We start from the raw sequence: 12,090 nt of genomic DNA on the forward strand, positions 1-12,090 counted from the left end.
GGTTTTTGTGGGGGGACGGGCAGAACTCTTGCCTAGCCTTGGAAAGACTTCCACCCGTTTAGCCGACCAAATTCTTGTGAGTGGATTTAGTAGACGGAAACTGAAAGAAGCCCGTCATATATATATATATGTGTGTGTGTGTACACGCATGTAAATGTATGTGTGTTTCTATGTGTTTATCCCCCACCACGGTTTGGCAACTGGTGTTGGCGTGTTTTTTGCTGCCATAACTTAGATTAAGAAACAAAATAAGTACTTTATTTGAATAAAACTTCCTGAAGGTGGTGCTCTAGCATGGCCGCAGTCTGATCTCTAAAACAAGTGACGAAAAAAGAAAAACGATAAGAAAGATATACACATTTACGCACACACACACACACATACCAACCTATTAACCCATAAACACCCACACATGTCTATATAAAGTCTCTCAATCACATATATACACACAAACGTATATATGTGTACGTGTGCATGCATATATATATATATATATATATATATTACTGAACTTCGGTATGTGGTGAAGCAACTATTTGCTGATCCCTTAATTATGTTTATAAATGTATAAGAACTTTTAAATAAGTTCTCCACCGATAATGGTGCTTACATACCGAAGGGCTTGGTAAAAATTATTAATTGTTAATTTATTAATAAATAAATAAATTGATAAACCTTTACCCTTTTAATTGTAATAATATATATATATATATATATATATATATATATATATATATATATATAAACTCACAATTTTTTAAATACACAAACAGGCGGACGCAAGTTCACCACACATCCATATATATACACACACACATATAAACAGAACATATACACGCGTTTACACTGTCACGCAGACAGCCGGAAGCTATTTCAAGCACAGACACACGACACACGCACACACATGACAATACATATAGACGCAAACACACAAAGCAACAGATGCGCTCAGACACGCACATACATACATACAGGCACACACACACACGCGTGAACGCACACTTCTCCACTCCTTCCCTCCCTCTTTCTATATATGTCTCTCTCTCTCTGTATGTCTCTCCGTCTTCTTGTGTCTATCTGTCTGTCTCTCTCTCTTTCTCTCTCGCCGTCTCCGCTACCCTCCCCTGTCCTCTATAAAAACCGACCAACCACAACGCCGTTCTTCATTCATTCATTCTCCGCCCTCCCTGAAAGTTACCAACAGCAACAAACGCTTTAAACCTCACAGGTTCAATACACAGCCGAAGCAGTGCATTAAACGAGTGGAGCTTCTTATTACAGAGCTGAGGCAGGAGTGTCACGTGTAGAAGGACAAGAAACAAACAAAAGAGAGAGAGAGAGACTTGCGAGTATACCGATCGGAAGGTTAAAGAAGACGACCCAGAGAAAAACGAAACTTTTTAATCGGGAATTACCCTTAAATTAACACTAAACTAACGAAGATGGCTTCAAAATTGTGCGCAAAATGGCAAATTATAAGCAGCGAGAACTTCGATGAGTACATGAAGGCTGTAGGTAAGGATATGTTTTTATTCTGGCATAGCGTATCTAGGACTTGATCAAATGTGTCCTACCGTATTGTTCTTGTCATTCTTGTTTTTCCTTCGGTATTGATCTACAGAGTGTCGGTGTGAGGGGACTTAGTGTCGTTCACCTCGATTGTCAGTCTAGCCTCTTTATCTGTCATGAAGGAAGGCTGTGTGGGTGAATGATGCCGTCTACTAATGTCGAAAGATTGCTCCTTGTTGTTTAGCCCCAGGTCGGTCCTGATCCAGCTGACCTATGATCAAGGATATTCTGACTCTGGGCCGTCTTGTCTTTTATTCAGACATAAGTGTATCTTGGATGCATTCCGAAATCTTTTTAGTAAAAAAAAAAAAAAATGTTAAAAAAAATGTAATATTTTCAGACGAAAATATCTGTGATTTAAGAGAGATTTAGCTGTTGTTTCTAGCACATCTCATAACCACCTGGTATCTTGCACGTTTGCAGGAGTGGCTGTGTGGTAAGTAGCTTGCTTACCAACCACATGGTTCCGGGTTCAGTCCCACTGCGTGGCATCTTGGGCAAGTGTCTTCTACTATAGCCTCGGGCCAACCAGAGCCTTGTGGGTGGATTTGGTAGACGGAAACTGAAAGAAGCCTGTCGTATATATGTATATATATATGTGTGTGTTTGTGTGTCTGTGTTTGACCCCCAACATCGCTTGACAACCGATGCTGATGTGTTTATGTCCCCGTAACTTAGCGGTTCGGCAAAAGAGACTGATAGAATAAGTACTAGGCTTCTAAAGAATAAGTCCTGGGGTCGATTTGCTCGACTAAAGGCGGTGTTCCAGCATGACCACAGTCAAAAGACTGAAACAAGTAAAAGAGTATATATATATATATATATATATATATATATATATATATATATAATTTAAAACAATGATAATTTATGTAAGATGTTTTTTGTATATAATATACATGTTATTATAATGGACGAAGGGATGATTATTGAATGGTTATTATTTTGATATTATGATATTTTTTAAATAATTTTTCTATCTTTATATAATAAGTATTTCATATTAATTCATTTGGTACTTATTGTTGGTTGAGATATATATCTAATTATTGTTCTACTTACGATCTGACGAGTAGCTATATTTTTGAATAGAACTTATTTTCGATAATTTCAATTGATTTTAATCGATTTAAATTTCTTTTCTATTTGAAAATTGGTTATGAAACACGTGTAATCTTTTTATTATATTTATCTTATGATATTTACTTTACTTTATATTATACTCATTTATTGTGCTTTTAATTATGAATTTTTCTATATGTGATAGTGGATTTTCATTGATGAGTTCTTGAAAATTGGTTATTTTCCCTAAAACTATATATATATATATATATATATATATATATATATATATATATATATACTCTTTTACTTGTTTCAGTCATATATATATATATATATATATATATATATATAATGTATGTATATATATATATGACACATTTGGAATTAAATCTACACGCTATCCATTTATAATAACAAAATATGAACTCCGATCGGAATTTACATTCCATGGATAAGAAGCTTCTTTTCCCATTCTACACAGCAGATTCCTTGGATAATGGAACTGCAGCTGTAACATCCAATATGTATTTTTATTTCTATTCTCATATTTTCCTTTATACTTGCTATATCTCTCCTTTTCCAAAATAACTTCTTGTATTGAACTCAACTATTCCCTTCTGTTTTAACTCTCTCAAAATCGTTCCTTGTAATGGGATATCTTTTATCCCTTTAGGCTGCCTCTCTCTTTATAAATGCCTTGGAAATTTCACACTGCCTTGGTTACGCAAATATATATATATGTAGGAAATGTTCTCTATGAGGCCTGTGTGTTTTCTGTACTCTGTTTATCATTTTGTCCACGTTTTTTTTTTTGGAACTTCCTGTACCCAGTTATGCATCTATATATATATATACATGTAGATGTAAGTATGCACATACATGTACGTATATATGCATATACTCATTTGTATTATATATATATATATATATATAGATATATAAACTAATTTTATCGATCGCCTTTGCAGAACCGCTAAGTTACGGGGACGTACACACACTAGCATCGGTTGTCAAGTGATGATGGGCAGGTGGACGGGGGACAAACACGGACACAGAAACACACACATTTGATACTAACAAAGCCGCTTTGAATGGGGACACACACACACACACACACACGCCGTCAGTAATTACTCAGGGTGAGCAGTTGGTGACCTCTATATAGTAAAGCACAAAAGATAAGCGAAACATAGGCGCGCGACAGAGATGTAGGCAAATTTACTTCTGATAACCCGTAAAGAAAACGAATTGATGTGGTTAAACAGTCAGTCGTTTGTTTTGTCTTTGTCAAAAGCGCTTTCGTTATTATTTGCAACTTTTTCAATGGCTCTGACTTCGTCCGTTACGGAGGCCGCATTGAACAAATGGATAAAGAAAGTCAAACGCGGCCTCCCTGACATTTTATATCTATCTATCTATCTATCTATCTATCTATCTATCTATATTGATAGAAAGGACAACAAAAGAAAGAAAGAGACCTCGATATTATGTAAATAGAGGAATTTTCCTGTAAAAATATGTGACACTTATTCGGTAGCCATGATAAAACTCCGAGTTTCGGATGCCGGGGTGGGAGCCCACGCCAACATCCGAAACTCGGAGTTTTATCATGGCTACCGAATAAGTGTCACATATTTTTACAGATATATATATATATATATATATATATATATATATATGGATATTTTTTAATGAAATACTCCTTTTTTTACTCTTTTACTTATTTCAGTCAGTTGACTGCGGCCATGCTGGAGCACCGCCTTTAGTTGAGCAAATCGACCCCCAGGACTTCTTTGTAAGCCTAGTACTTATTCTATCAGTCTCTTTTGCCGAACCGCTAAGTTACGGGGCCGTAAACACACAACCATCGGTTGTCAAGCGATTTTGGGGGGACAAACACACACACATATATACATATACATATATACAACAGGCTTCTTTCAGTTTCCGTCTACCAAATCCACTCACAAGGCTTTGGTCGGCTCGAGGCCATAGCAGAAGACACTTGCCCAAGGTGCCACGCAGTGGGACTGAACCCGGAACTATGTGGTTGGTAAGCAAACTACTTACCACACAGCCACTCCTGCGCCTGGAATGTTCAATAAATACTTTTCAGAGTTGTAAATTTCGATTATATCGGAATTCAATATGAAAAAAAGAATTAGTGGGTGCGCACACATACATATTGAGACACGTCACATCTATATCCTATCTTCTAAATGAAACTAGAAATTTCGGAAAAAAATTGTGACGTCTGTCAGTATGTTTGTGCGCATGCTGACCATTTCTTTTATTATTTTCATATTAAATTCTTGTATAAACGGAATCTACACGCCTTGAAAGGTATTTGTAGAAAATTTCGTTGAAAAATATCCATTTTTCTAAAAGTTTTGAGGAGACAAACCAGACACGTGTGAATTTTCCGAAATTCCTCTCCCCACCCGCGGAAAATTTTTTTTTTTGTTTTTTCCGCTGAAAATTCCGATAGAAACGGAATCTACACTATCTGAAATGTATTTGTAGAAAGTTTTATTAAAAGATATTCATTTTTCTGAAAGTTTTGAGGAAACAAAGTTGGAGGGGCACACTTAAAATATTTTTGTAAGATGTGAACAGAAAATACTTTACTCCTGTAACATTGCTCCCTTAGCATATAATTACTTAAGTGACATTTCTGGGGTTTCGGTATAAAAATACGTCATTCACCCTCTTTTTCAGCCTATCCTCTTTATATCACGAAGAGAAGTTGTGTGGGCAAATGATGTCGTGTACCAATATTGAAGGATTGCCCATAGGTCATGCATATCTTAAAGTACAAATTATATATATATATATATATATACGCACTTATAAGGCATACATACCGTAAATGCTTGAGTATAATCTGCGTTTCCCCCCCCCAAAAAAAAATTTAAAGGTCAAAATCCCTAGTGCGTACTATATACACACATACACACACAGTCAAACATACATATATATGCATGTGAATGTACTTTGTGTGTGTGTGTGTGTGTGTATTTATATATACATGTTATGCATATATATCATGTGTTCACTTGAAATATAAACGATTTGTTAGCATGGCTTATAGAATCTGTGATGCTTGCAAGCATCCATCTATTGTCTGTATAAACAGTACCGAGGGAAGCTATCTGATACCCATGTTGTGTACACACAACCAATATGGTCCCTATATTACATACAGCCCTTAACCTTTTTGTTACCATATTTCTGTTGAAGTACATTGAATTTGTTTCAATTAATTTTGAAAATAGTGAGGAATTTAGTGGAAAGGGTTTTAACTGTTTGTATCATATAAGTAGGGGCCACACCCGGGCTGGTTTAGCATTAAAAGGGTTAAAACAAGCAGAGTAGAGAGTTCCCTGGGGACCCCACAGCTCTAAGGGGTTCTACTGCTAATGATCTATGTAGGCTCTACTTGTCTAGGGTATTCCTTTATCTGGGGCTTTATGATACTGATACGGCAGCTGTGGGGTCACAGTATATTTACGACCACGCTATACTGCAGTATGTGTAAGCCATGACACTTGTGATCCTAAGATTTGGGTTTCAATACCCGAACCAGGCAGTGCATTGAATTCTTGAGCAAAAACGTTTCCTTTCCCATTGCTCTGGTTCACACAGCTGTAAAAGGGCAACCCTACAACAAAACTAGGGTCCAATTCACAGGGGTCACTTATATGCCATGGAAACTAGATAATTGGTCCTAAATAGGGCCTAATACAGGGCTACCAAAGAATATATATGTTAGGGTCGTCTGGCTGTAGTTTGTAGTTTATAAGGAAAAGAAATAAGTAGGGTTTCAGAGACACTGAATTATGGCAGTGTTACTCATTAAGGGGCTAGTAGGTACTGTGAAGGGGTCAGACAAAAGATGATGCTTGATAAAACAAAAAGTGGAAGGTGGGGGTAAGGTAATGGTGAAGTTACCTTCTAGAGTCATGCTGACCCATAAGGGGCAGTTTCCTCGATTTCCATGGTATATAGGTTCCCCAGCCTGGAGGGGACATCAGTCCATTGCAGGATTACTCATTTTCCCCAGCTATGTGAAATGAAGTGTTTTGCTCAAGAACACAATGTATTGCCCGGTCTGGGAACTGAAACCACAATCTCACAATCATGAACCCCAACACCCTAACCACTAATCCACACACGCCCATGAAACTGGGGTGAGTTGATGCTATGAAATGGCCCCTCCCTCAAATCTTCGGCCTTCTGTTTATATTAGAAGAAATTATTAATGACAAAGAAAGATAGGGAGGTTAATTTTTTTGTGTATAGGGTCCTGTTATTTTCCAGATTTTGACCCCAATATTCATTCAGGTTCCCATAACGACAATAACAACAGTTATCATGGTTGTAAAAGTTGCTTTGAATATTGATAATAAATTTGGGGGTAGGTGGCATTTGTGGGACTGTGTAGGTGTGTGCGTATTAATAAATTAACTGGTTCTGACTGTTGTTTCTAGCAAAAGTTGCGTTGACATTTCTAAAGAATTCTTCAGATCTGGAGATTTCCGTTTTAAGTGAGTCACAAAGAAACCGATGGGTGGAGTCGTTCTGTAAATATGTGCAGGAGTGGCTGTGTGGTAAGTAGCTTGCTTACCAACCGCATGGTTCCGGGTTCATTCCCACTGCGTGGCATCTGAGGCAAGTGTCTTCTACTATAGCCTCGGGCCGACCAAAGCCTTGTGAGTGGATTTGGTAGACGGAAGATGAAAGAAGCCTGTCGTATATATGTATATATGTGTGTGTTTGTGTGTCTGTGTTTGTTCCCACCAACATCGCTTGACAACTGATGCTGGTGTGTCTACGTCCCCCATAACTTAGCGGTTCGGCAAAAGAGAGCGATAGAATAAGTACTAGGCATCCGAAGAATAAGTCCTGGGGTCGATTAGCTCGACTAAAAGGCGGTGCTCCAGCATGGCCACAGTCAAATGACTGAAACACGTAAACGAGGGATGTGTGTATACACACACACACACACACACACATATATAAGTATATATATATATATATATATATATATATATATATATATATATATATATATATATGGAAGTGCAATGGCCCAGTGGTTAGGGCAGCGGACTCGCGGTTTCGATTAGCAGACAGAGCATTGTGTGTGTTTATTGAGGGTGTGGTAAAAATACTGTACTATCAGACTCTCAGGAAAGGAAAGAAGGGAAGATTGAGGAAGAATGATGCACATTTGGTTACATGAATGAAGGGGGTGTTTTTAATATAGTGTACCAGCTCAGTTAGTGGGTCCCTTGGGTTGTTCAGTTTCGAAATCCATATTTGTTGATACCTGTTTAATTTGTTAATTTTTCTAAAAATTGTTTCAGTCATTTGACTGCGGCCATGCTGGAGCACCGCCTTTAGTCGAGCAAATTGACCCCAGGACTTATTCTTTGTAAGCCTAGTACTTATCCTATTGGTCTCTTTTTGCCGAACCGCTAAGTTACAGGGACGTAAACACACCAGCATCGGTTGTCAAGCGATGTTGGGGGGACAAGCACAGACACACAAACACACGTACATATATATATACATATACATATATACGATGGGCTTCTTTCAGTTTCCGTCTACCAAATCAACTCACAAGGCTTTGGTCGACCCGAGGCTATAGTAGAAGACACTTGCCCAAGGTGCCACGCAGTGGGACTGAACTCGGAACCATGTTGTTGATAAGCAAGCTACATACCACACAGCCACTCCTGTTAATTTTTCTAAAAATTGTTTGTCATTAGACAGTGGCCATGCTGGGGCACCACCTTGAAAACTCTAGTACTTATTTTCCTTGTAAAGCAGTATACTAATTCTGTCAGTCTCTTTTTTTTTGAACCACTAAGTTATGGGGAATGTAAACACACCAACACCTGTTGTCAAGCAGTAGTGGGGGACAGACACACACATACATACATGATGGGCTTCTTTCAGTTTCCATCTTTCAGATCCACTCACAACGCTTTGAGTGTGTGTTTGTTCCCTGCTTCTACTTGATGACTGGTGTTGGTTTGTTTACATCCTCATAACTTAGCAGTTCGCCTGAAAAGAGACCAATAGGATAAGTACTTGACCCCCCCCCCCAAAAAAAAGAGTGGTGCCGGAGGTCAACCTGTTTGACTAAAATTCTTCAAGGCAGTGCCCCAGCATGGCCACTGTCTCATGACTGAAACGAGTAAAAGAAGTTGTTTGGTTCAGCTGTTGATGGGAACTTTCCATCCACGACCATCCTGTCTGCTTTGTATAACATCTGTGACATTATCCAGTGTGTGTCTTGGTTCTCTTGCGAGAAGGTGGGATGTGATTTGGCTGCTATTTCTAGCAGATGAATTCGTTTAGTGGCTCCCGACATGGGGGAAGGAGGTATGTGTGTGTGGGGGGGGGGGGGAGTTAGTGGCAGGGTAGGAAGAACAGAAATCTGTGCAAGTTATTGAATAAATAAATAATTGAATGAATGGCCTCTGGAGGTCATGAATTTTGGGCGTTAAATATCGGTCGATGGTGGTGGTGGTGGTGATGATGGTGTTGGTGGTGGTGGTGGTTGTGGTGATGATGATGGTGGTGGTGGCGGTGTTGATGATGATGTTGATGGTGGTGATGGTTATGGTGGTGGTGGTAGTTGTGGTAATGGTAGTGTTGGTAGTAGTGGGGATGGTGGTGGTGTACAGTGCTGAGGGTTGTGGCTGTGGTGGTGGTGGTGTTGTGTCTGATGTTTTGGTATGGAAGAATTTGCCAGAAACATTCTTTAACATGGGAAAATCATTAAATCCCCCTCAAAGAATCTTTAAGAAATCTCAACTTAATCAAGATCTATTTTAGGTCAAATTCCTTTATGATTCCCTCTTAAGGGGTTAGATTTCACCTAGGGATTCCCTGCTAATCTACAGATGCCAGAAGTTCCCAAACTAAGTAGTCCTGTTGAGAGCAACGTTTCACAACCATTCTACTCTTGTAAAACTCATGAAATCCATTCCATGTCTCAAGAGAACCCCTCCCTACATAACAATTAATATTATTATTATTATTATTATTATTATTATTATTATTATTGTTGTTATTATTAAGGTGGAGAGCTGGCAGAATCATTAGCATGCCGGGCAAAACTGCTTAGTGGCATTTTGTCCATCTTTACGTACCGAGTTCAAATTCCGCCGAGGTCGACTTTGCCATTCATCTTTTCAGGGTCGATAAATTACGTACCAGTCAAATACTGGAGTCGATGTAAAATCCTATTAAATTTCATTCAGTTAAAAGCGCAGTCGACCTCGGTGGAATTTGAACTCAGAATGTAAAGCTGGTAAAAAACGTTGCTGAGCATTTTGCCTGTTGTGCTAATGATTCAGCCAGCTTGTCACCTTAAAAGATATAATAATAATTGTTGTATTCCTCTCGGGGGGGCTCGCAGAGAAAAGACAACGTTTAGAAAGACTTTCAGCAGATGTGGGTGGGTCTCGTTTGACCGTGTTGGTTGATAGACCCACCCACATCTGCTGAAAGTCTCTCTAAACAATATTGAAGGAAGCTATCTGCTACCCATGTTGTGTACGTACATCCAATATGGTCCCTATATTACATAACAGGATCTTAAACCCTTTTCTTACCATATTTCTGCTAAAATATACTGAATTTGTTTCAATTCATTTTTAAAATAATAAAAAATTTAGTTAAAATATTTTAACATTAATTAACTCATCTGGTCTTTGAAACAAATTTCACCTAGGTCAACTTGGCCTCTCATTCTTTGAGGATCAATAAAATAAGTGCCAGTTGAATACCGGGATCCATTTGTCCTCTCCTCCAAAATTTCAGGCCCTGTACTTATAATAGAAAAGATTATTGTTATATGGACTGTTAGATTTGTAGTTTGTCTGAGGTCCCATGTTTCAATGTAAAATGAATATACATATATTTATACACACACACACACATACATATTCGAGCAAAATTGTTGCCAGTGCCGCTGGACTGGCTCCTGTGCAGGTGGCATGTAAAAAACACCATTTTGAGCGTGGCCATTGCCAGTACCGCCTGACTGGCCCTCATGCCGGTGGCACGTAAAAACACCCACTACACTCTCGGAGTGGTTGGCGTTAGGAAGGGCATCCAGCTGTAGAAACTCTGCCAGATCAGATTGGAGCCTGGTGTAGCCATCTGGTTTCACCAGTCCTCAGTCAAACCGTCCAACCCATGCTAGCATGGAAAGCAGACATTAAACAACGATGAAAGTTATTTTACAAAAATTCTTCATTATCTTCAGAACTTATCGAAACAGGGGCAGTGTATTTCAACGTGGTATTGTAACAAAAGGGTTAAAGGGATCTAAATTAAAACCTTCCATCAATATTTCATGTTAATTACTGTTCCCAAACCCCAGATAAAAAATAAAAACCAACAAAAGTTGTTTTACTAAATTCTTCGTTAATTTCTAAATTTATTGAAACAGCAAGCTGGCAGAATCATTAGCATGCCGGTCAAAATGCTTAGTGGCATTTCATCTGTCTTTATGTTCTGAGTTCAAATTCCACCAAAGTCAGCTTCGCCTTTCAATAGGCGCAGGAGTGGCTGTGTGGTAAGTAGCTTGCTTACCAACCACATAGTTCCGGGTTCAGTCCCACTGTGTGGCACCTTGGGCAAGTGTCTTCTACTATAGCCTCGGGCCGACCAAAGCCTTGTGAGTGGATTTGGCAGACGGAAACTGAAAGAAGTCCGTCTTATATATGTGTGTGTGTGTGTGTGTGTGTGTATGTTTGTGTGTCTGTGTTTGTCCCCCACCAACATCGCTTGACAACCGATGCTGGTGTGTTTACATCCCTGTAACTTAGCGGTTCGGCAAAAGAGACCGATAGAGTAAGTACTAGGCTTACAAAGAATAAGTCCTGGGGTCGATTTGCTTGACTAAAGGCGGTGCTCCAGCATGGCCACAGTCAAAAGACTGAAACAAGTAAAGGAGAGTAATAAACAAAGATAGTGCATTTTAACAGATTCCTGGTAATTAAGGAGTTAGGGTTAGGGTTAGGGTTACGGTCTGTCCCTGTGTCCTATACACCAGTAGTTCTTTCTTTGTCCCTGTGTCTATATGTTGTTCCCTTCATCAATGAATTTTATGTATTTGCAGGGGTCACACCTGAAAACCGAGCGTTGGCCAACGACAAATTCTCCGGGAGCTCAAAACTGTGTCAATTAATCACCAACAATGGTGATTCGTGGACGATTAAAACCATCACGAGTGTCGGAGAACGAGAAGTTACATTTAAAATTGGGGAAGAGTTTGATTCACAGACCATTGATGGTCGTCCTGTGAAGGTAAGGTTTCATTTTTAGTACTGGTGGGTTTTTGTGGATGTGAAGGGGCAGGACTGTGGATCAGAAATTAATTTTTGTAAACCAGGTGGATGATTCCAGGGTTTGGTTCCGCCGCATAAA

The 12,090-nt window shown here is 38.9% G+C and overlaps 1 protein-coding gene across 1 annotated transcript in view; it reads left to right on the top strand.

The window, feature by feature from the left end:
- Positions 1-1,138: 1,138 nt before the first annotated feature.
- LOC106883539 (sodium/calcium exchanger regulatory protein 1) overlaps positions 1,139-12,090 on the top strand; it is a 71,130-nt gene continuing 60,178 nt past the window's right edge. The window contains exons 1-2 of the mRNA XM_089346265.1: positions 1,139-1,515; positions 11,783-11,970. Coding sequence (XP_089202391.1) covers positions 1,443-1,515; positions 11,783-11,970 — 261 coding nt within the window. The 5' untranslated portion in view covers positions 1,139-1,442. The remainder of the gene's footprint in view (positions 1,516-11,782; positions 11,971-12,090) is intronic.

This window comes from Octopus bimaculoides, chromosome 30 (genome assembly GCF_046866305.1).
Source record: "Octopus bimaculoides isolate indiv1 chromosome 30, ASM4686630v1, whole genome shotgun sequence".
NCBI classification, from domain to species: Eukaryota; Metazoa; Mollusca; class Cephalopoda; order Octopoda; family Octopodidae; genus Octopus; species Octopus bimaculoides.